At 40.3% G+C, this 20085-nt stretch overlaps 1 protein-coding gene across 2 annotated transcripts in view; it reads left to right on the top strand.

The window, feature by feature from the left end:
* Window positions 1-18215, top strand: part of PDGFRA (platelet derived growth factor receptor alpha) — a 74142-nt gene extending 55927 nt beyond the window's left edge. For both annotated transcript variants that reach the window (XM_026699879.2, XM_026699876.2), the window contains exons 17-23: window positions 40-149; window positions 4588-4710; window positions 5523-5634; window positions 8724-8823; window positions 9640-9745; window positions 11703-11938; window positions 13045-18215. In XM_026699879.2, the coding sequence (XP_026555664.1) occupies window positions 40-149; window positions 4588-4710; window positions 5523-5634; window positions 8724-8823; window positions 9640-9745; window positions 11703-11938; window positions 13045-13192 (935 nt within the window). In that variant the 3' untranslated portion in view covers window positions 13193-18215. The remainder of the gene's footprint in view (window positions 1-39; window positions 150-4587; window positions 4711-5522; window positions 5635-8723; window positions 8824-9639; window positions 9746-11702; window positions 11939-13044) is intronic.
* Window positions 18216-20085: the final 1870 nt, after the last annotated feature.

Genomic DNA, 20085 nt, shown 5'->3' with positions numbered 1-20085 from the left:
ACATTTCTTTTCACTTTTCCCTCCTCTCAATGAAACTAGACGGGAAGAATCTGCTTTCTGACGACAATTCAGAAGGCCTCAGTTTGCTGGATCTGCTGAGCTTCACCTACCAGGTAGCCCGGGGAATGGAGTTCCTGGCCTCCAAAAATGTAAGTGGCAAAGCCTGAAGGGTGGCTTCATTTTAAACAAGGTTTGCATCTAAGCAGGAACAATCAACTGAACATGTGTGAGAAAATGATTATTTATATTGTATGGATGGTTTGACACTTTCCGACACAGTTGTCCAGTCCAAGACAATCACACATAAACTCAAATAAACTCACCCCCCCTTTTTTTTGAACTATTACCATCTGGCAGACAGTACAGAATAATAAAAACAAGGACAAATAGGTTGAAAAACAGCTTCTATCCCAGGTCAGTAGCTCTTTTGAATTCTGCTGTATAGCAACCAGTGTTGGTACGGCGTCGGGGATTTTCGATTCTATGTGCAGAGGGTGAAGGATGTGTGTGTTTGTGTTTATTTTCATAGTCATGATGTGCACTAAAGATGGTGTTTGATTTCCTTGTACGAGGTGCAATGACAATAAAATAAAATAAATAGCCAATCCTGCCATCAATCCAGTATAACATATTTCCAGGGGTGGGCTTCAAAATTTTTAGCAATGGGTTCTCTGCCTGGTTGCTGGGGGGGTGGCCTAGTTGGCTTCTTGCACCATGGCGGTGGTGGTGGGGCGTTTTTGCCCTTCCTGGGCTCCGGAGGCTTTCCTCGAGCCTCTGAGAGAGCGAAAATGGCTGCCCTGGGCTCCGGAGGCTCTCTGGAAGCTGGAAACCGACTGATTTCCGGCCTTCCTGAACTTCTGGGAGGCCCATTTTTCACCCTCCCCGAGCCTCCGTGCGCCACCTGCGCTTACCTGAATCCAAAACGGGCCAGGTGGGGACTCTTGGGAGGGGTGGAGCAGAGTGGGCAGGGCCAGCCAAATGTGGGATTTGGGGGGTTCTCCAAACTGCACAGAATCTTAGCTAGGGGCTCCCCTGGACCCCTGCGAACCCCCAGCAGCCCAGCCCTTCATATTTCTATCTAAAGTTTACTGCTAAGTCCTACAAAACAAAACAAAAAAATTACACTAATACCATTCCGTAGCCAGAGGAATAACAGGGAAGTTACCTAAATCGGATGATGAGGAAGAAACACAATTCAAACACAACTGATAAGACTCTACACCTATCACTACAGTACAGGGGCTGCGTTTTTTTTTAAAAAAAGTATATTTGTACATTGGCATATTGCTTTCTGAAAAAAATAAATATTATTATGGGGAGGGGGGGAGAGGAGGAAAAGAAACTAGTTGGTTCTCCTCTAACAAAGACTAGCTTCAAATCCCAACTTCCCCCCACTTTAAATCAGTCACTTGAGCTGTTTTAAGAATGGGGATGAGAAAGGGATTCTCTCTAAATTTAATAGACAGATAACAGATAACAGATAGGAAGGGACCTTATAGGTCATCTAGTCCAACCCCCTGCCCAAGCAGGAGGCCATACATCATTTCTGACAAATGGCAGTCCAATCTCTTCTTGAAGGTCTCAAATGATGGCGCTCCCACAACTTCGGAGGGCAACTTCTGTTCCATTGGTTGATTGCTCTCCCTGTCAGGAAGTTTCTCCTTATTTCCAGATTGAATCTCTCCTTGATCAGTTTCCATCCATTATTCCTTATCTGGCCTTCAGGTGCTTTAGAAAATAGATTCCTCCTCTCTGTGGCAGCCCCTCAAATATTGAAAGACTGCTCTCCTGTCTCCCCTGGTCCTTCTCTTCCCTAGAGTAACCAGGCCCAGTTCCTGTAACCGTTCTTCATATGTTTTAGTCTCCAGTCCCCTCATCATCCTGGTTGCTCTTCTCTGTACTTTTTCTAGAGTCTCAACATCTTTTTATAATGTGGTGAGTAAAACTGGATGCAGTACTCTAGGTGTGGCCTTACTAAGGCTTTATAGAGTGGCATTAGTAGCTCACTTGATCTCGATTGTATCCCTCTGTTAATGCAATTTAGGATTGCATTGGCTTTTTTGGCTGCTGCTGCTGCTGCACACAGCTGGCTCCTATTTAGCTGGTTGTCCTCTAAGTCTCCAAGATGCCTCTCACAGTTACTGCCAACCAGATTTTAAGTGTTGAACCCCAAGAAGGACAGTCGTCACAGTGATCTCCCTGTGGGGTGGTAGGAGTTTATCCCTGTCAGCAGTTCTTCCCCCAACTTATCCCATAGATCTGCTTGCCATTACATAGCTTACGCATAAGTCACAGTTTCTATGTTAGGATCTAGGCAGCTTCAAATTTTCATGTGGTCAAGAGAGGAGGGACAATGCCAAAAGTGCATGCCAGGCTCAGAAACAAATTTTGCTTAGTCCTCTCGATTTGGTGTATCTGCACTCATTCTTCCTCTTCCCTTCCCTTAAGTAAACTGCATTGCAATGATCTTTGTGCTAAAGCAGGGGTGTCCAACCTTGGCAACGTTAAGACTTGTGGACTTCAACTCCCAGAATTCCTCAGCCATTCCTTGCCAAGGTTGGACACCCCTGTGCTAAAGGGACACGTTTGAAAGATGGAAAAGACATCTAAGAGAGTATTTGTCAGAGTGTATTCACCAACTGGAATAGAGCATGGTAACAAGGTCAGCCAATGAATAGGCATAGCAACTAAATCAGCCAATGAGGACTGTTTTGGAAACTGAAACTAGAATTAGCCTAGGCTGGAAACTGAAACTAAAACTAGGCATGGTTCTATTATTAAGCTCTGCAACTCTGCAGCTATGTTGAGCTCCGAGTCTGTCTATTGAAGATGAAACTAACTTGCTTGCTTGCTGAAGACTGGAGCTCTGCTCTGAGCTTGCAACGTGTTTCTGTTTGAATTTGCTCCATGTTGGAGAAATCTACAACTGGCTTGTAAAATCTACTTGTGTTTATAAAGATGTTAAATGAAGTATCAGCTATCTGTGTTTATTTTCTGGCACTGAATCGCTGTAAAAACTCTCAATAGTATTCACCTCTAAAGTGCTCACCTTTAAACATTTCAAATGTATAAGTTCCGTGCATTGTTGCTCACTAGCATTAGCCAAGCACTGTACTCTCAGTGGTACCTTGGTACTCATCATTAATTGTCTATAGAGAATCTCTATAGAGATTCAGGTCACAGTTGTCCCAAAGGTGCTTTTTCAAGAGGCAACTGGACTTTCTTTGTTTTTGAAATGTATTTGAATATTAGTTTCTGATTTTTCCTTGAAGACGTTTCGCTTCTCATTCAAGAAGTTTCTTCGACTCTGACTGGATGGTGGGGAATGGAAGGATTTATATTCCTTGCAGACAGTTGGTCATTTGTGTTATTTTAGAGCGTCGTTGAGACCACTGGAAGTTTATCTGTTCTCACGGTCACCTGAGTAGTGTCTGCATCTGTTGAGGTTAGCTGGCAGCAGGTGTAGATGGATGAGGAGAGCGAGGACTCAGATGAGGGGCCAGGACCATTAGGGAGTAGACTGCTGCCTTCAGAGATTGTGGGGGCTGGCAGCAGTGATGAGAAGGTTCCCGAGGAGCCTGTGCCAAGTGTGCATGTGCACAGGATTGCTCATAGGAAAGAGCAGCTACAACAGCACAGGCAACTCAGGAGTAAGGCTGCAAGGTAATGGCCCCTATTTCAAGAACATAAAAGCCAGCTGTGAAAGGAACATACTTTGCAGAAGGCAAAGACGTTTTGAAAACTCCAGCCTCGTAGACATTCTAGTATCCCGACTTTGTATTTGGAGATTCTTGTATAGCAAATTATTTCTTGCCTGTTATCTTTTGGCAAGTCTCGCACAGTTTGGCAAGGCTTGTGCTTATCAAGCTAATTATTTTGTAAAAGCATTACAAAGTTTCTGTTCCTTTTGGATTGTGTTTGATTTGTTGGAAAAGGGCGTGGGTCAGAACAGCATCTCAAACTGAAGCACAAATGGTTCTGGTAGTCTGTAGTTTTTCTGGAAATCCATTCACATTCCTGCACCATTCGATGCATGCTCATCCAAAAGGGTATAGCTAAATGGAGATTCTTAATCATCCAGGTCATGGTTGTTCCACAGGTGCTTTTTCAAGAGGCACTTGGACTTTCTTCTGCAAATGACCAGCTGTCTGTGAGGAATATAAATCCTTCCATTCCCCGCCAATCCAGTCAGAACTGAAGAAGCTTCTTGGATGAGAAGCCAAACGTCTTCAAAGAAAAAAAAAGAAAGTCCAGTTACCTCTTGAAAAAAAGCACCTTTGGGTATCGTTAATTGAGTTTGGGAGGCATGATGAGTACCAAAAACAATGAGTTCCAAACAATTTTTCCACATAATGTAGTGAGTCACAAGGAAGCCAACACCGACAAGTTCTAGCTTGTGTGTTGAGTACCAAACAAACGAGGAGTACTGGGACAAACATTTCACATTAAAATGCATTGAGTACCAAATTTGATGAGTTTCAAAGCAGTTGAGTATCAAGGTACCACTGTATTAAATATTAAATATTAACCTAAATATTATATATTATGATATGTATACATTATAAAAAGTGTACTTTTTTTTTGCAGTGCGTGCACCGTGATCTGGCAGCACGAAATGTCCTCTTAGCCCAAGGAAAAATTGTGAAGATCTGTGACTTTGGACTAGCAAGAGACATCATGCATGATTCCAACTATGTCTCCAAAGGCAGCGTATGTATTGCTGTTGTTGTAACATGGGGTGGGTGAAAAGCAAGCCACAAAACTGAAAAAAATGGCCAACTTTAGTCTCTTTGCTACCTACCTTCCCACATTCTTATGAATTGACTTAGGTTTCCTCAAAAAGCACTAAGCAGACTTTTTGTCCCTGCAAAACCCCTTTTATTAAACGAAGGTGAATTTCTTGCATTCACCTTCAGCCAAAGGCTTGGCAAAGAATTTTTCAAGGGTTTTAATTAGGAGCACAGACCTTATCTAGCCTGGAGAGCCGCCAAGTAAATATTTTCAAATGCAGTGCTGACAAGGAAGGACTCAGCACAGAGTCTCTGAGATGCACAGACAGATCTTCACACTGCTGCAATGAACGAACTGTTTCCTGCAAAAGCCCCCTCCTCCTTTGCTCCTCTTTTAATCCTTATGGGAGGGGCCATTCACTGTCCACCTGTGGCCTTACTCCCAAGTCAAGCCTTGTTCCTTAGCTGTTCCCTTCTTCTGGCAGCTCTGCACATGCGCACACTGGGAACAGGCTCCAGCTGTTCTTCTGCCTCACTGATGTCCGACGCCGAAGGCAGCTGATAACTGCCAACCCGCCCTGGCCTATCTCTGCCTCTGATGCAGAGCCCTCATCTGAGCCTTCCTCAGCTTCCAGGACTGGCCCAGTTTCCTCTCCAACCTCCTCACTGTTCGACTCTACTGCCAGCTTCGCTAGCCGCCACCGGGCCACAATACTTAAAAACTCCCTGATAGTGAATATTTTGTTTATGACAACACTTGCATATTTCCTAATTAATCTTTGCTTTTTTCAGACCTTTCTTCCAGTGAAGTGGATGGCCCCTGAAAGCATTTTTGACAACCTGTATACCACATTAAGCGATGTCTGGTCCTATGGCATTCTATTATGGGAAATATTTTCTCTTGGTAAATAAACTAATTGCTTTGCTGCATGAAAGCATTGAATCCAATATATAATTAGACATCTGCAATATATTATGGTTGAAACTTTTGTTTAGGGGCATGTTAACTAAAATGGTTGCGGTATTACTTTTGTTTAATTTGCTATGAACCTTTGATACAAGCAGGCAACAATAAAAATAACAACATAATATTAGCAAGTATGAACTGTGGACTTTTGCTGAAAAGTTGCAACCGATATTTTTTTCATTTCCCAAATTTTATAACAAATTACATGAATTAGAATTTGGAATTCCAGTAAGTTAATTTTGTAAATAATATTCATTTCCATGTTCTCCAAAGCCAATCCATAATTCTGTTTTGGATATTTGTTGGCAATATGTGATAGTCAATTTAACTTACTATTTAATTAAAATAAATTGTGCATTCATGTGTTCTTTTAAATAATACATAGACATCTGTTTCAGGAAGTCAGTCAGACACCAGCAGAATATCTTTTGTAAATGGTTTGATATAGGTAGTTGATCAGAAAATAGGAAGAGATTCTGCTGTAGGATTTTTTTTTGCCACTGAAATAGTAATCTTGATCTTTATTATGACGTATTAACCCAATATCCAAGATATAAAAGAGTTTCTATTGTTTTTATTTTTGCTCTTTCTTTCATTTGATTAAAGCTAAACAATTCATTTTCAAAAAGCTTCCCCCCAAATACAGTCTTGTCTGCATGGTTGTGTGCCTCTATCATCATTCTTGCTCTCAGTCTTCCTATCATCCCCTGTGTTCTGACTAAGGCTTATTGAGACACTAACAAACACACATTAGTTCCAAAACCCTTTTTTCTTTATTTCGATAGCTGTGGATTATAGTCATTCACAGCCTGTAATGAGTCTCAAACAGTTTGTGAATAGTCCCAAGGAAGTCTGCCAAAGTCCTTCAGGATAAGTCTGATAAGCACATACCTTTATCTTCCTTGAAATGCTGCCAATGACTAAATTTCTAATTAGGTATATAAGGAGCACAAATTCAACACGGAGTTTCAGGTTTCAAACTGATCAGTATGAACAACGTTGCTTCCTGCAAAGGTTCCTGTCCCTTCGCTCCTCCTTTATGTCTTATGGGAGGGCCAATCACCTCCAAGCCTTACTCCCAAGTCACCCCTTTGTCTTAACTGTTCTTGCCTTCTGGCAGCTCTGCGCATGCGCGCATTGGAAACAGGCTCCCCCATTCCTCTGCCTCGCTACTGTCAGATTATGGAGGCTCTGGAGTTAGCACATAACTCCCAGATGGCCCTGGCCCCATTTCTGTATTGGATGCAGGACCCTCATCCGAGTCCTCCCCAGACTCCTGGACTGGCCCATGTTCCTCCCCACTGTCCAACTTGGCTGCCAGCTCCGCAGGCTGCCGGCGGAACACGATACCCCGATTCAATGTTGAATGCAATGATGGCCACAAAAATATGGTCCACCCATAAAATAAGTAGAGGGATTGATACATTATGCTAAACCAATAACTCCAATTTTGCTTTATGCCATAGAATGAAGTAGGTTTATTGTTGAATTACAATAATAAATCATATGTTTTCCTATATATTTTGATATCTGTAAAAATCTTCCATTTTTTTTTTTGCAATTGTCTAGCCTTAACGAGATTTTATATTTATATATATATGGCATTCGCTTTATATATATATATATATTTATATATATATATATATATATTTTATATATATATATATATATATATATATATATATATATATTCATTCATATTCGTAGATTTTCACGGCTACAGGTATGTAGGTCTAGGTGTGTTTGGGTCTTTTCCCGTGTAAGATTAAGAGTGTCTTGGCGACATTTCGGTGAGGTCCCACTCGCCATCCTCAGGCTGGTGCTTTCGGCTTCGTGCTGGCACTGCACAAATTTGGCTAGTTCCAAATTTGGTTAGCCCCAAATTTGGCTAGCCCCAAATTTAAAACTGAAACGGCTGTGGAAGTCTGACAGACGAACACTATACAGAAGCCTGATGATGGCAGATGAGATTCTGCCGAAACCATTGCTACAACTTTAAAAGCACAACTATAATGACGTGGGAAAATACCCAAATAAAGCTGGATAGCATCCATGTAAGTACCCATGAAAACTTAAGAATATATATATGTGTATGTGTGTGTGTGTGTGTGTGTGTGTGTGTATGTATATATATATATATATATATATATATATATATATATATATATATATATATATATATATACATTAAGAAAACATATATATATTAAGACATATATATATATATTACATATATATAATAAACATATATATATTAATATATATTAAGAAAACACACACACACACACACACACACACACACACACACACACACATATATATATATATTAGACTGCAAAATATTTAGAGTGATGATATCCAGTCTACTGAATCTCCACGTACACCAGTGGTTTGAAACTGGTGGCCTGCGGGCCGGATGCATCATGCACAGGCCATGCCCACCCCAGCTCTGCAAACAGGAGAAATGTCATGAGACGTCACATGACAGTAACATGATGCTGCAAGTTTGACACTCGTGACCTAGACTGATTAGGTGGCTTAGTGGTTAGAATGCAGTACTGCAGGCTAACTCACTGCTCACTTCAGTTGTTCGATTTTGATGAGCCCAAGGTTGACTCAACCTTTCAGCCTTCCATCCTTCCAAGATTGGTAAAATAAGGACCCAGATTGTTGGGGGAAAGAGGCTGACGCTGTAAACTGCTTAGAGAGAGCTGTGAAGTGGTATATAAATCTGTTGCTATTGCTATCCCAACCACTGAAAGTACATGTTTATGAAGGCAATGTAGCTTGTTTAGAAGTCTTGCAGTTGTTGAAGTTATGCTTGAAGGATGTGACCAGATCATTACTTCATCTTGATTTACCTGCTTTCTAAAATGTGCGTGTGTGTAAATTCTTGGACTCTTATTTTTGACGTATGTTGAATCAAACAAATTTTATACAGCTTTGTAAGATTGAAAAGATAGATTGTTGGTGTTGCTTCTTGAGCCAGAAAAACGTGATGTCAACTTTCAACTCTGGTTTTGCAGGTGGGACCCCATACCCTGGCATGATGGTTGACTCCACCTTCTATAATAAAATAAAAAGTGGCTATCGGATGACAAAACCAGACCATGCTACCTCTGAGGTGTATGTATTCACTCGCATCTTCTTTCTCTGCCGGCATGTAATAGGATTAAACTTTTTCAGCTTGGTTTCCTTTCAGCATTCAGTCCAAATTGCTTCCAGGCTGAACTCTGAAATTTGCCCCAGAGCTCTAGCTATTGGTTGGCCTGCCTCCTGCAATATTGCTTCTCCTTAAAAAAAGCCAGTGTTGCGCCTTAAGAAAAAGATGCTGTTTGATAAAACAATTAGGTAACAAATTAAGAAATAATCATGAATTTTCTGGGATACTTAAAAGTATAAATGGTATATAGCAGTGATGGCTAACCTCTTTGTTGTCGCGTGCTGAAAGGGCGCACACACGCATGCCTGCACCCATAATGCAATGCACGTGTGCTCCCCGCCCCCTGTGCATGTGCACATGACCCCCATGCTCTCCTTGCCCCATGCTCCCCCGCTCCTGTGCATGCATGCGCATCTTCTGCATGCACCCCATCCCCCACGCATGCGTGGCAGATACCAAAAAGTCAGCTGGCTAGTGGGAGGCGCACGCATGCGCAATGGAACTGAGCTGGGCTGATGGCTCATGTGCCAGCAGAGAAGGTTCTGCATGCCACTTTCGGCACACATGCCATAGGTTAGCCATCATGGGTATATAATGTCTACTGACAATGAAAGGTGATAGCTGATTCAAAGTTGGTTTTATTGAGGTGCACATTTGTCATTAGCTGAGAGGTCTACCATGAGTGGCTTTCCTCCCCTTTTTTATCAGCCTTATATCTTGTCAACAATTTACTTATGGACTTTCCCAATCACACGTATTTTCTTCTATCTGGTTCCCAGGTATGACATCATGGTGAAATGCTGGAATAGTGAACCTGAAAAGAGACCTTCTTTTTACCACTTGAGTGAAATAGTTGAGAGTCTGCTGCCTGGTGAATACAAGAAGGTTAGCCTTTTCAGAAAATGGATATTGCTTTTAGAATTTTTGTTAGAAGTTCTGTTTATATAAAGCACCACACAGAGCAAACAAACAGTATAGTCACCATGCGCTTTACTGCTCAACTATTTAAGGGTGACAGGAAACAGAAAACTCCACTTATATGGATCCAAACTTGTAAATACTGCCATCTACTGGCTGAATACTACTGTAGTTGTTGCATAGAAATACATTCCAATAATGAATCACAACCATTTTAAAAAATATGTTTCTTTATGATCGCTGGGCTGAATTATGGGTTTCAAAATCACATTCTAGAGAATGATGGCAATATGGAGATTAAAAAGTTGGGATGCCTGGGATAAACCTGACAAATGTTATTGTTGGATGGGTAACATACATGATTTTAGGACCCCCTTCATAGAGGATTGTCTAGCTTGTGCCACTTCTAAAAGACAGATGATCCACCACACAACAGATCCTGGAAAAGCTGTTGAAATTAATAGATTAGTTTAGTTCCTTATTGTCATTCTGGACTATAATTTTAGTTTTAATACTTCAGGTTTCCAAATCAATTGAGCCATATTTGATCTCTAATTAAGTTCTAGACAATATGAGAAAAAGTTGTTGCAAGTGGCATCTTCCCCCAGCAAGGCTCGCTAAAATGTACAAAAAACTTATCACCAAAATGCTGGAATTGCAAGGATTGATCAGGTACATTCTACCACATGTGGTGGACATGTAACCACACAAGACAACATTGGAAATTGATATAGGCATGGGTAGAGAATATGGTGGGAGAACACATTCAATTTAAGCCAGAATTATTCCTGTTGGGAATAATGACAGAAAGCCACAGTAAAGGTACAACATATTTAATAATACACCTATTGACTGTGGCAAAAATGGTTTACGCAGAGTATTGGAAAAATCAAAATATACTACCGAAAGGAGAGATAATAAGGAAAATTATGGCGTGTGTAGAAGCTGATAGACTAAGTTTAGAAATGAAAAATTAGGGGGGATACAGAATATTACAAAACTTGGAACAATTATTATATGTGGCTGCAAAAAAAGAGGGGAAGGTCGAAATAAAATCAGCTAGGAGGATTGGAAGCAAAATGTAAATATTGTACCAATGATAGAAATGTTAATGGGTTTGATGACATCTTTGGTATGTATGGCAAAGTAATGCCAAAATGGCTGCACTGTGTTTTGTATTTAATAGTTGTAAACACTATCTATCTATCTATCTATCTATCTATCTATCTATCTATCTATCTATCTATCTATCTATCTATCTATCATCTATCTATATGAAAAAGTTGTTGCTACTACTCTGCTATCCGGCCATTTATGCAGGGCCATCGCAGCCATTTGTGCTGCAGGGCTTCAGTTAACACAACCATTGTTCTCATAAAAAAAAAATGTTGCTCATTTCTGGAATTATTTAATTCTTTAAAAACACTCGACTTGTGAAGCATGATCCTTGAATGGCAAAATGAAATTGCAGCATGCATTACATTTTACAGAGAAGGAAGCCGCGGTGGGATTCAAATTTTTTTTACTAGCGGTTCTGTGGGTGTGGCTTGGTGGACATGGCAGGGGAAGCATACTGTAAAATCTCCATTACCTCTCCACTCCTGGGGGAAGGTTACTGCAAATTCCCTCTTCCCTCCCCACCCCACTAACCTGCTTTCCAGCTCCGTTCTCCTGTTCAGGGCAACGAAAGAAGACCCAGCCGATCAGCTGGAACTCGGGAGGCAGCGAATAGATGGGAGTGGGGCCAGTTAGAGGTGGGATTTGCTGGTTCTCCGAACTACTCAAAATGTCCACTACCAGTTCTCCAGAACTGGTCAGAACCTGCTGAATACCTACCTCTGGAAGGAAGGCTGATAAAGCTACAGGACAATAAGGATGAATGTTCTGGACTTCTAAGCAATTGTTTTCAACTTTTCCCCCTCAGAGTTATGATAGAATTCACTTGGACTTCTTAAAGAGCGACCATCCTGCCGTCACACGCATGAGAGTGGACTGCGACAATCCATATATTGGTGTCACTTACAAGAATGAGGACAAACTGAAGGACAGGGAGAGTGGATTTGATGAACAAAGACTCAGTGCAGACAGTGGCTATATAATTCCACTGCCTGATATTGACCCTGTATCCGAAGATGAACTGGGAAAAAGGAACAGGCACAGGTAAATGTAGAAGGGACGTCATTGTGCTGTCAGTTTTGGTCCTGTGAGGAAGTACATTCAACTTAGCTCTGCAGTTCCTGTTAACTAATTCATTTTTATTGGTATTTTCGGTCTATAAATATAGCAGTGGCATAAGCACTTAGATTTAAATACCACTTCATAGTGCTTTACAGCATTGAACAGTTTAGTCAACATATTGGCCTCAACAATCTGGGTCCTCATTTTACTGACCTCAGAAGGATGGAAGGCTCTGTTCTGACCAAGGCTTCTGAGACCGTAATTATGCACACACTTATTTTAAAAACAAGTCTTGTTTTATTGCAACGCTGGGAATTATTTTCATTCCCAGCTAGTAATGAATCTCAAACAGTCCCTCGAGATTAAGCACCCACTTTTCTTCCCTGTGAAGTGCTGCCAATAACAGAAGTGTCCAATCTAGAGAAAAAAAACCCAAGTACAAACAGCTTCAAGAATGAATCTGAATCGAACGAATGACTTTGCTTCCTGCAAAGGTTTCATCATCTTTGCCTGTCCTTTATACCTTATGGGAGGGGCAATCACCTCCCAGCCTTCCTCCCAAGTCTCCCCTTTTGTTTCAGCTGCTCTCGCCTTCTAGCAGCTCTGCGCACATGCGCACTGGGAATAGGCTCCCCTGGGTCCTCTGCCTCACTGCTGCCAGATTGCAAAGGCTCCGGAGGCAGCACCCCACCTCTGCATTGGACGCAGGACCCGAGTCCGAGTCCACTCCAGACTCCCTGGCTGATCCCTGCTCTTCCCCACTGTCCGATTCCACTGTTGCCTGCGCAGGCTGCCAGCAAACCACAAGAGGCTCAATCAACCTTGTGTCGGTCAGGATCAAACTCCCGGCAGCGGGCAGAGTTAATTTGAAGTATTGCATTCTAATCACTGCATACTCTTTGCATTCTAGTCATTCTGCGGCCCAGCAGAATCGAACAAGTGTTTTTTTAAGTGTTGTATGCGGGCCAGAGTCAGTTTCTTGTGAGATGCATGGCCATACAAATACGACAGACAAGCAAAGACGGTCTTTCCTGCAATGCTTTGTGTGCTTCCTAACCATTTTTTCCCCCTTTTGTGTTCTCACACAGTTCTCAGACATCTGAGGAAAGCGCCATCGAAACCGGATCCAGCAGTTCGACGTTTGTGAAGCGAGAAGACGAAACCATCGATGATATGGACATCATCGATGACATTGGCATGGATTCCTCAGAACTAGTGGAGGACAGCTTCCTGTAACGCTGGAAAAGCAGAGTGGGCAACTTTTGAGATGTTTAAAGCAACCTCAGAAAAGAGGAAGATCAAGATATAACTCGTGAACTTTCCATTCGGTCAGGAAAACCACTCCAAAAACAGATGATAAACACCTCCCAATGCTTATGCCTCAACAAGTGGTCTCAGAAGTATTCTTGGTTTCATGGAAGACCTTGAAAAGCCAGTTTTCAAGCATCCTCCTTCCTTGAAGTACTCCACAGTAGCAGTTCAGCCTTGCTTACTGATGAATTAAAGCAAAAGGCCATGGATACTTCAGTTTGTGTTTCAAGGGCATTCATAACTCAGATGGATAACATTTCTACTATGGTGAATCATTGTCAATGTGATTGTGTAATTACCTGTTCCTACCAGGATTATTATTATTAATTTTTTTTGGAAAAAAAGAAGACCACTTAAGACTTTGGCATTTTTACTTTCTTAAGTTTATATAAGCTGCTGGTGGATTATCACCTGAGATGAATTACATATCGAAAAGAAACCACTTTGGAAAAGCATGAAATGGATGAAGTAATGTTTTATTTTTTACAGATAATGCAAACAAAAAGGAAACAACAGGTATTTCCAAAATATATTCAATAGCTTATTAAATCAAATGAGATTTTTTTTTCCATAACCATAGAGGAATAGTTCTTTTATCTACTGTTCTCAGTATTACTAAGTATAGTTTATAACTACTTCTTGTCCTTTGTTAAAACACAGTACTTAATTCACTACTAACAAACTAAATCATTTTAGGGTTTAAATATTTACACAAAAAGCTCTTCTATTTGATCGTTTTGGTAAATTAAACCTAGTTTAGGAAGTAGGATTAGAAAGTGTTTTCTAAGGAGTCTAAATATTAATTTGCCATCCTTAACAGGGGAGCTTTCTTAATACAGAGGCTAACATGCTAGTAAATCTTCACTAGCAGAAACTGATTTTACAGAATATAGACATCTGAAATGTATTTTTAATAATTGTAATACATTTACAATCAAATTATTGTACAATAGAAATAGGTGACCAATTAATAAGGCTGCTTGGAGCATCGAAGAATGATGATACACATTTAAAAGGGGATTTTGGGGGGTAGGGTGGTATCCGTGTGATCAGTTAGGTTGTATACACCAACTTCTCTTTCTGAAAAAAATCTTTTTTCCTGAGCCTGAAATTTCCAGTTGTGTAGCTACTTTGTGCCAAAATGTTTTTATTCTAAAGAAATTTTCCTATGAAAATTAGCAACAATTATTGTTTTTTTGCAATTACTCCAATGGGCATTGAAATCAAACGTAAAGCATTTGTATGTATACAATATCCTTAAAACAAGGTCTGCCTAACTTCTGTCGATTTAATGGAAAACGTTTGTCGCTATATTTGTAAAATGTCAATCAGGTAGCATTAATTCTTTTATATATTCTGAGATAGGTTTAATATTACTCTTTTCTTAATCTGCCTTTTTTTAAATATGTGTGATGAAGTGTCAAATTATTGTATGATTTAGAGCGGAATCCTATTTACATCTACTTAAAAGTAAGCCCCAATCAGTTTTCTAGCTTACTTCCAGATCGGTACATATAGGATTGTAGCTTTGAGGCTGTGATTTTTTTCAGAGGGTCTATGGAAATAATAAACTGGAACCAGTCTCTATAAGTAAAGGCTGGGAGCGTATGGTGCACACAAGATGAAATTCCATAATTTTACGGAAAATCCAGTCTGGAGATTTGCAAAGAATAAAATATAAAAGTGAACCAAGTTGCATGCAGGTCTACATGTACAATTTTCTGAATTGGTTCAAGGGTGGAAGCAAAACAAATGAACAAACAAATAACCTTGGCATTGGTTATGCCTTGTGAGAGGCATTTGGCATACAATCACACTCACTGCAAGGCTCCAACTCAATAGATTAAGAAAATGCCTGTGTGCCAGTGTGAAGGCCTGACAGATCATCTCCTGTGGAATTTGTGTTCCCAAAGTTCTCTTAATGGCACTGCAAAGGTCCCAGAGAGATGATTACTTGGAGCAACATGTCAATAGCTTCTCTGGCTAGAATTTATGACAGTAAAGAGCAGCATATAAAGAACGCACTGAGTTGGCAAGTTTAGAGACAGTGTTGTGTTTACGCTAAGCTCTGTGCTTGGTCCTTGGGCTGAGAAGCACCCCAGTCAGAACCAGGGGTGGGCTGCTGGGGGTTCCCAGGGGTTCTGGAGAGCCCCTAGCTAAGATTCTGCAGTTCAGAGAACCCCCAAATCCCACTCCTGGCTGGCCCCACCCACCAGGCGGGGTCTCAAGTGAAGATGCTCCCACAACTTCCGAGGGCAACTTCTGTTCCATTGGTTGATTGTTCTCACTGTCAGAAAGTTTCTCCAGATTTCCAGGTTAAATCTCTCCTTGTTCAGTTTCCATCCATTATTCCTTGTCTGGCCTTTGGGTGTTTTAGAAAATAGATTGACCCCTTCCTCCTCTCTGTGGCAGCCTCTCAAATATTGGAAGACCGCTATCATATCTCTCCTGGTCCTTCTCTTTACTAGACTAGCCAAGCCCAGTTCCTGTAACCGTTCTTCATATGTTTTAGTCTCCAGTCCCCTAATCATCCTGGTTGCTCTTCTCTGTACTTTTTCTAGAGTCTCAACCTCTTTTTTATAATGTGGTGACCAAAAGTGGATGTAGTACTCTAGGTGTGGTCTTACTAAGGCTTTATAGAGTGGTATTAGTACGTCCCTTGATCTTGATTGTATCCCTCTGTTAATACAATTTAGGATTGCATTAGCTTTTTAGGCTGCTGCTGCACACTGCTGGCTCCCATTTAGCTGGTTGTCCACTAAGAATCCAAGATCCCTCTCACAGTTACCGCTATTCAGAGGTCTGGTTTCACCCAGTCTGTACGTGTCCTTTTGGTTTTTCTTACCTAAGTGTAGGATTTTACTTTTCTCTACATTGAACTTCATTTTGTTAGATATGGCCCAGTGTTCTAGTCTGTCAAGATCCATCTGGAACTTGAGCCTATCTTCTTGGGTGTTAGCTGTTCCTGCCAGCTTAGTATCATCTGCAAATTTGTAAGTTCCCCTTTTATTCCCTCATCTAAGTCATTAATGAAGATATCGAAGAGTACTTGGCCTAAGACGGAACCTTGTGGCACCCACTGCTTACTTCCCTCCATGTAGACTTAGACCCATAAAGGACTACTTGTTGAGTACGGTTTGCCAGCCAGTTGCAAATCCATCTAGTGGTGGTGCTTTCTATTCCACTTTTTTTCTAGCTTACTAAGAAGTAGGTTGTGGTCTACTTTGTCAAATGCCTAAATGAAATTTAAGTGTACTATGTCCACAGCATTTCACTGGTCTACTAATTTAGTAACTATGTTGAAGAATGAAATAAGATTGGTTTGGCATGATCCCTTCTTAACAAACCTGTGCTGACTGCTAGTTATTACTTTACTTGTTTCTAGATGCTGGCAGATCTGTTTTTTTTTTATTATCTTTTCCAGTATCTTCCCAGGTATTGATGTTATGCTGATTGGTCTGTAGTTTCCTGGGTCTATTTTTTTTTCCTTTTTTGAAGATGGGAACCCAGATGTAGACTCCCAATATCTTATTTATCATGTACCTTTATCAAGTGTTTGCATTCCACTGGGCAGAAAAGTATGGTAGAAACTTTATAAATAGCAAAAGATATAATTTGGGGCTGTTTATGTTACATAAGTCTTCATGTTTCACCGAGCATTAAATGGACTACAATATTCTTGCCTTGTTGATGGTAATAGGCTTGCCTTTCTTTTGTATCTCAGAAAATTTGCCCTACCCCATAAGATGCATAGTTTGCTATTTTGTGGACAAATCTCCTTGCCCTCACATCCTATGAAATAGCATCTGGCCTACATGGGCTCAGAAGTTGCACAGGATCAGATCTGGTTAATCTGCAGAATAGGGGACTGCTATAAAATACTGGGGTTGTAGGATAGACGGACAAGCACACACACGCAAAAAGGAAGCCAACACTGAACTAATTCTGTGTTGTGCCAGAAAGCTACAGTGTATAATAAATATGTCCACACTGACCTTAGTTCCTTGTTGCATTACGGTGCAAATTGGTATGTGCTATATGCTGCTCTCTGCTCTCTCTGGCTTGGCCATGGAACTTCACGTCTTTGGGACCAGTACTTCTTATGGGACCAAAATTTAGATACGGACCAAAATCTTTCTTATTGTCGTAATCTTCTGAAAATTATAGCTCCAGATACAGCAATGGACTGCACATTCAAAAGAAAAACTTAAGTCAACCTCAACCCAAGAGCTGCTTTCTGCAGTCAGGTTGCAATCCTATGTGATGGTAAGCTCCCTGGAATTAAACGGAGCTATTTTATTTTTAGTTGATGTATTTAGGATTGCACTGGATTTTAGTAATATAGTGGCTGATGAAAATCATGGCTACTGGTTTCTACGTTACGGCTCAGATTCAAGAAGCTTTCAAAAAAAAATAAGTAAATGCCCAGTTTCTGTCTGTTCCATACATACATGACAATCAAATCTGCCTGTGAAACATAACTTTCTGGGTTAGAATGGCTGACCTATTCGTTAAAATGTTGTCTGCAATTATACAAAACAGTCCTATGATATAATGAAGGACATAAGATAAGGTGATGTTATACATCAATATGTATATATGTATTTTTATATCAATTTTGAGGAATACTGCCAAAACATTTATGACAAGCTGTATCACTGCCTTTGTTAATATTTTTTTTTACTGTGATGTATTCCACAGGCATGCTAACTGTTGCACTTTTAAATGTCCAAAATTTATATTTTAGATAAGGGATGATAAAGAAAAGAGTGTTCCAAGTGGTAGTTTTGGGAAATGTTTGGGAAGAAGAAGCTGGAAGAGTGACTAAAGGTACAAAATGTAATGCAAATGCCCCTTTTCTTATTTTTTTGTCTTCAAGAACATGTAAATTAAGATCTTTATATTTCAATAAATGATATATATATATATATATATAAAATTTTAAAAATGCTTCAGAAGTTTTTATTTTTACTCAAAGCAATCCACTGTTACCTCCAGTCTGGTGCCAGACATGATTCAATTCACCTTGTTTATTCTAAGTAGCAGTCAGTGTAGGATTCATTATTATCAGAATCAGAGGCGGGTATTCAGCAGGTTCTGACAGGTTCTGGAGAACCAGTAGCGGAAACTTTGAGTAGTTCGGAAAACCAGCAAATCCCACCTCTGACTGGCCCAGCCCCCATCTATTCTCCGCCTCCCGAGTCTCAGCTGGTTGTCTGGGTCTCATTTGATTGCCCTGCACAGGAGAACGGAGCTGGAAAGCAGGTTAGTGGGATGGGGAGAGAATGGGGATTTTGCAGTATCCTTCCCCTGACACGCCCACCAAGCCATGCCCACCAATCCAAGCCACGCCCACCAAGCTATACCCACAGAACCGGTAGTAAAAAAATTTGAATCCCACCACTGATACGTAAAAATAAATGCTTTTTCTTCTTTTTAGAGAAAGTTGTCGATTATAAGCTGTTCCTGGATCCTTACCTCTAAAGAAGTTTTAAATAATTTGCAACTTTTGAGAAGTAGCTTTTTTAATTACCCACAAGGTGGAGCTATTGTGCAAGAATTTATCTTTTTAAAAAAAGTTTTTTCTAACAAACACAGAGAGAGAGAGAGAGAGAGAGAGGTGGGGGCAGGCAGGCAGGCAGATATTCATTCCTGGTACAGCCTGTAAGTTTCCTTGGTCTTCTGAAATTCCTTTTTCCCAGCTTCCAGATAAATGTTGAAGAATTACAGAATTACCCACAGTGACAAGGAAAAAAAATTATTTATTCCAATATGAATCCAGTTTCCCATTTTCAAATATAAACAGGAGTTTCTGAAACAGGAGTTAAAAAGGCAAATTATTCTACTTGCGTAAAACCTTTTGATCTGGTAGAGTAGCCTGAACAGGAAGAAGCATACCATTGAAATTAGTCCAAACTGGGTTTTATCTTCAGGGATATCTAATAGTTTCTACAAAGGTGATGAAGAAGCAACAACAATCCCAGTTCATCCCCGATGTTGCTATTTTCTTCTTTTACCAATTAAGAAATAAAATGAACGTGTAGGAGGTCTGCAGCTTCACAATTTATGGAGAAGGACAAAAAAGGGGTTTGCAGGGTTTTTTTTGGAGTTCTGAAATGCATAAGTGCACCATCGTGCCTACCGTCCCTGTCCTATTGTCCCCATTTATTCATACCTATTTCCTGTATTCTTACTCATGTTTATACTTATATCAATTATTTTTTAAGCGATTGACAAATCAAATAAATAAATGAATAAAAGAAATGTTCGCTGTCCTGCCTGTGGTTAAAAACCCCAACTCCCAAAATAAGTGATTAACTGTTGAGAAGGATTATTCTACTGCAAAACTTTGAAGGATGAGGTGTCTTCCTATGCCTGTATTCCCCTCCTTTGACCACTGACTAATCTCATATAACATTCATACATATGCACCTTTATTGGAAACTTGTGTAATGGGCATTGTAAATTTACTTCTGGGTAATCCGAAACAATTGCCAATAAGAAATGCCCCAAATATAAATCGGTTGTCCCTTAAAAGAAAGCAATGTGATCACTCTGATTTTCATTCTGAAGGAAAATTAATAATTAGAGGCTGTAAGCCTTTAAAATTACAGAGAGCTTGCCAAGACAGGCATTTTATTACATGCAGATTGTTTCCTACATATTTGGTCAAATAAACATATTGAATTAAATCCTGTTGTGGTAGTCCATGGGGTTCTCTGAACTTGGTTGCTTTCTTGCAGATGTTGCATTATCCAGCTAGATAACATCTTCAGGCCAGATCTCCATTGTTCAACTCTAAGCTACAAATACTGTAT

This window comes from Pseudonaja textilis, chromosome 6 (assembly GCF_049901715.1).
Source record: "Pseudonaja textilis isolate UNSWEBS1 chromosome 6, rPseTex1.2, whole genome shotgun sequence".
Classification (NCBI taxonomy): Eukaryota; Metazoa; Chordata; class Lepidosauria; order Squamata; family Elapidae; genus Pseudonaja; species Pseudonaja textilis.
The sequence above is the reverse complement of the archived record's forward strand: the minus strand, read 5'-3'. Positions and strand labels throughout refer to the sequence as shown.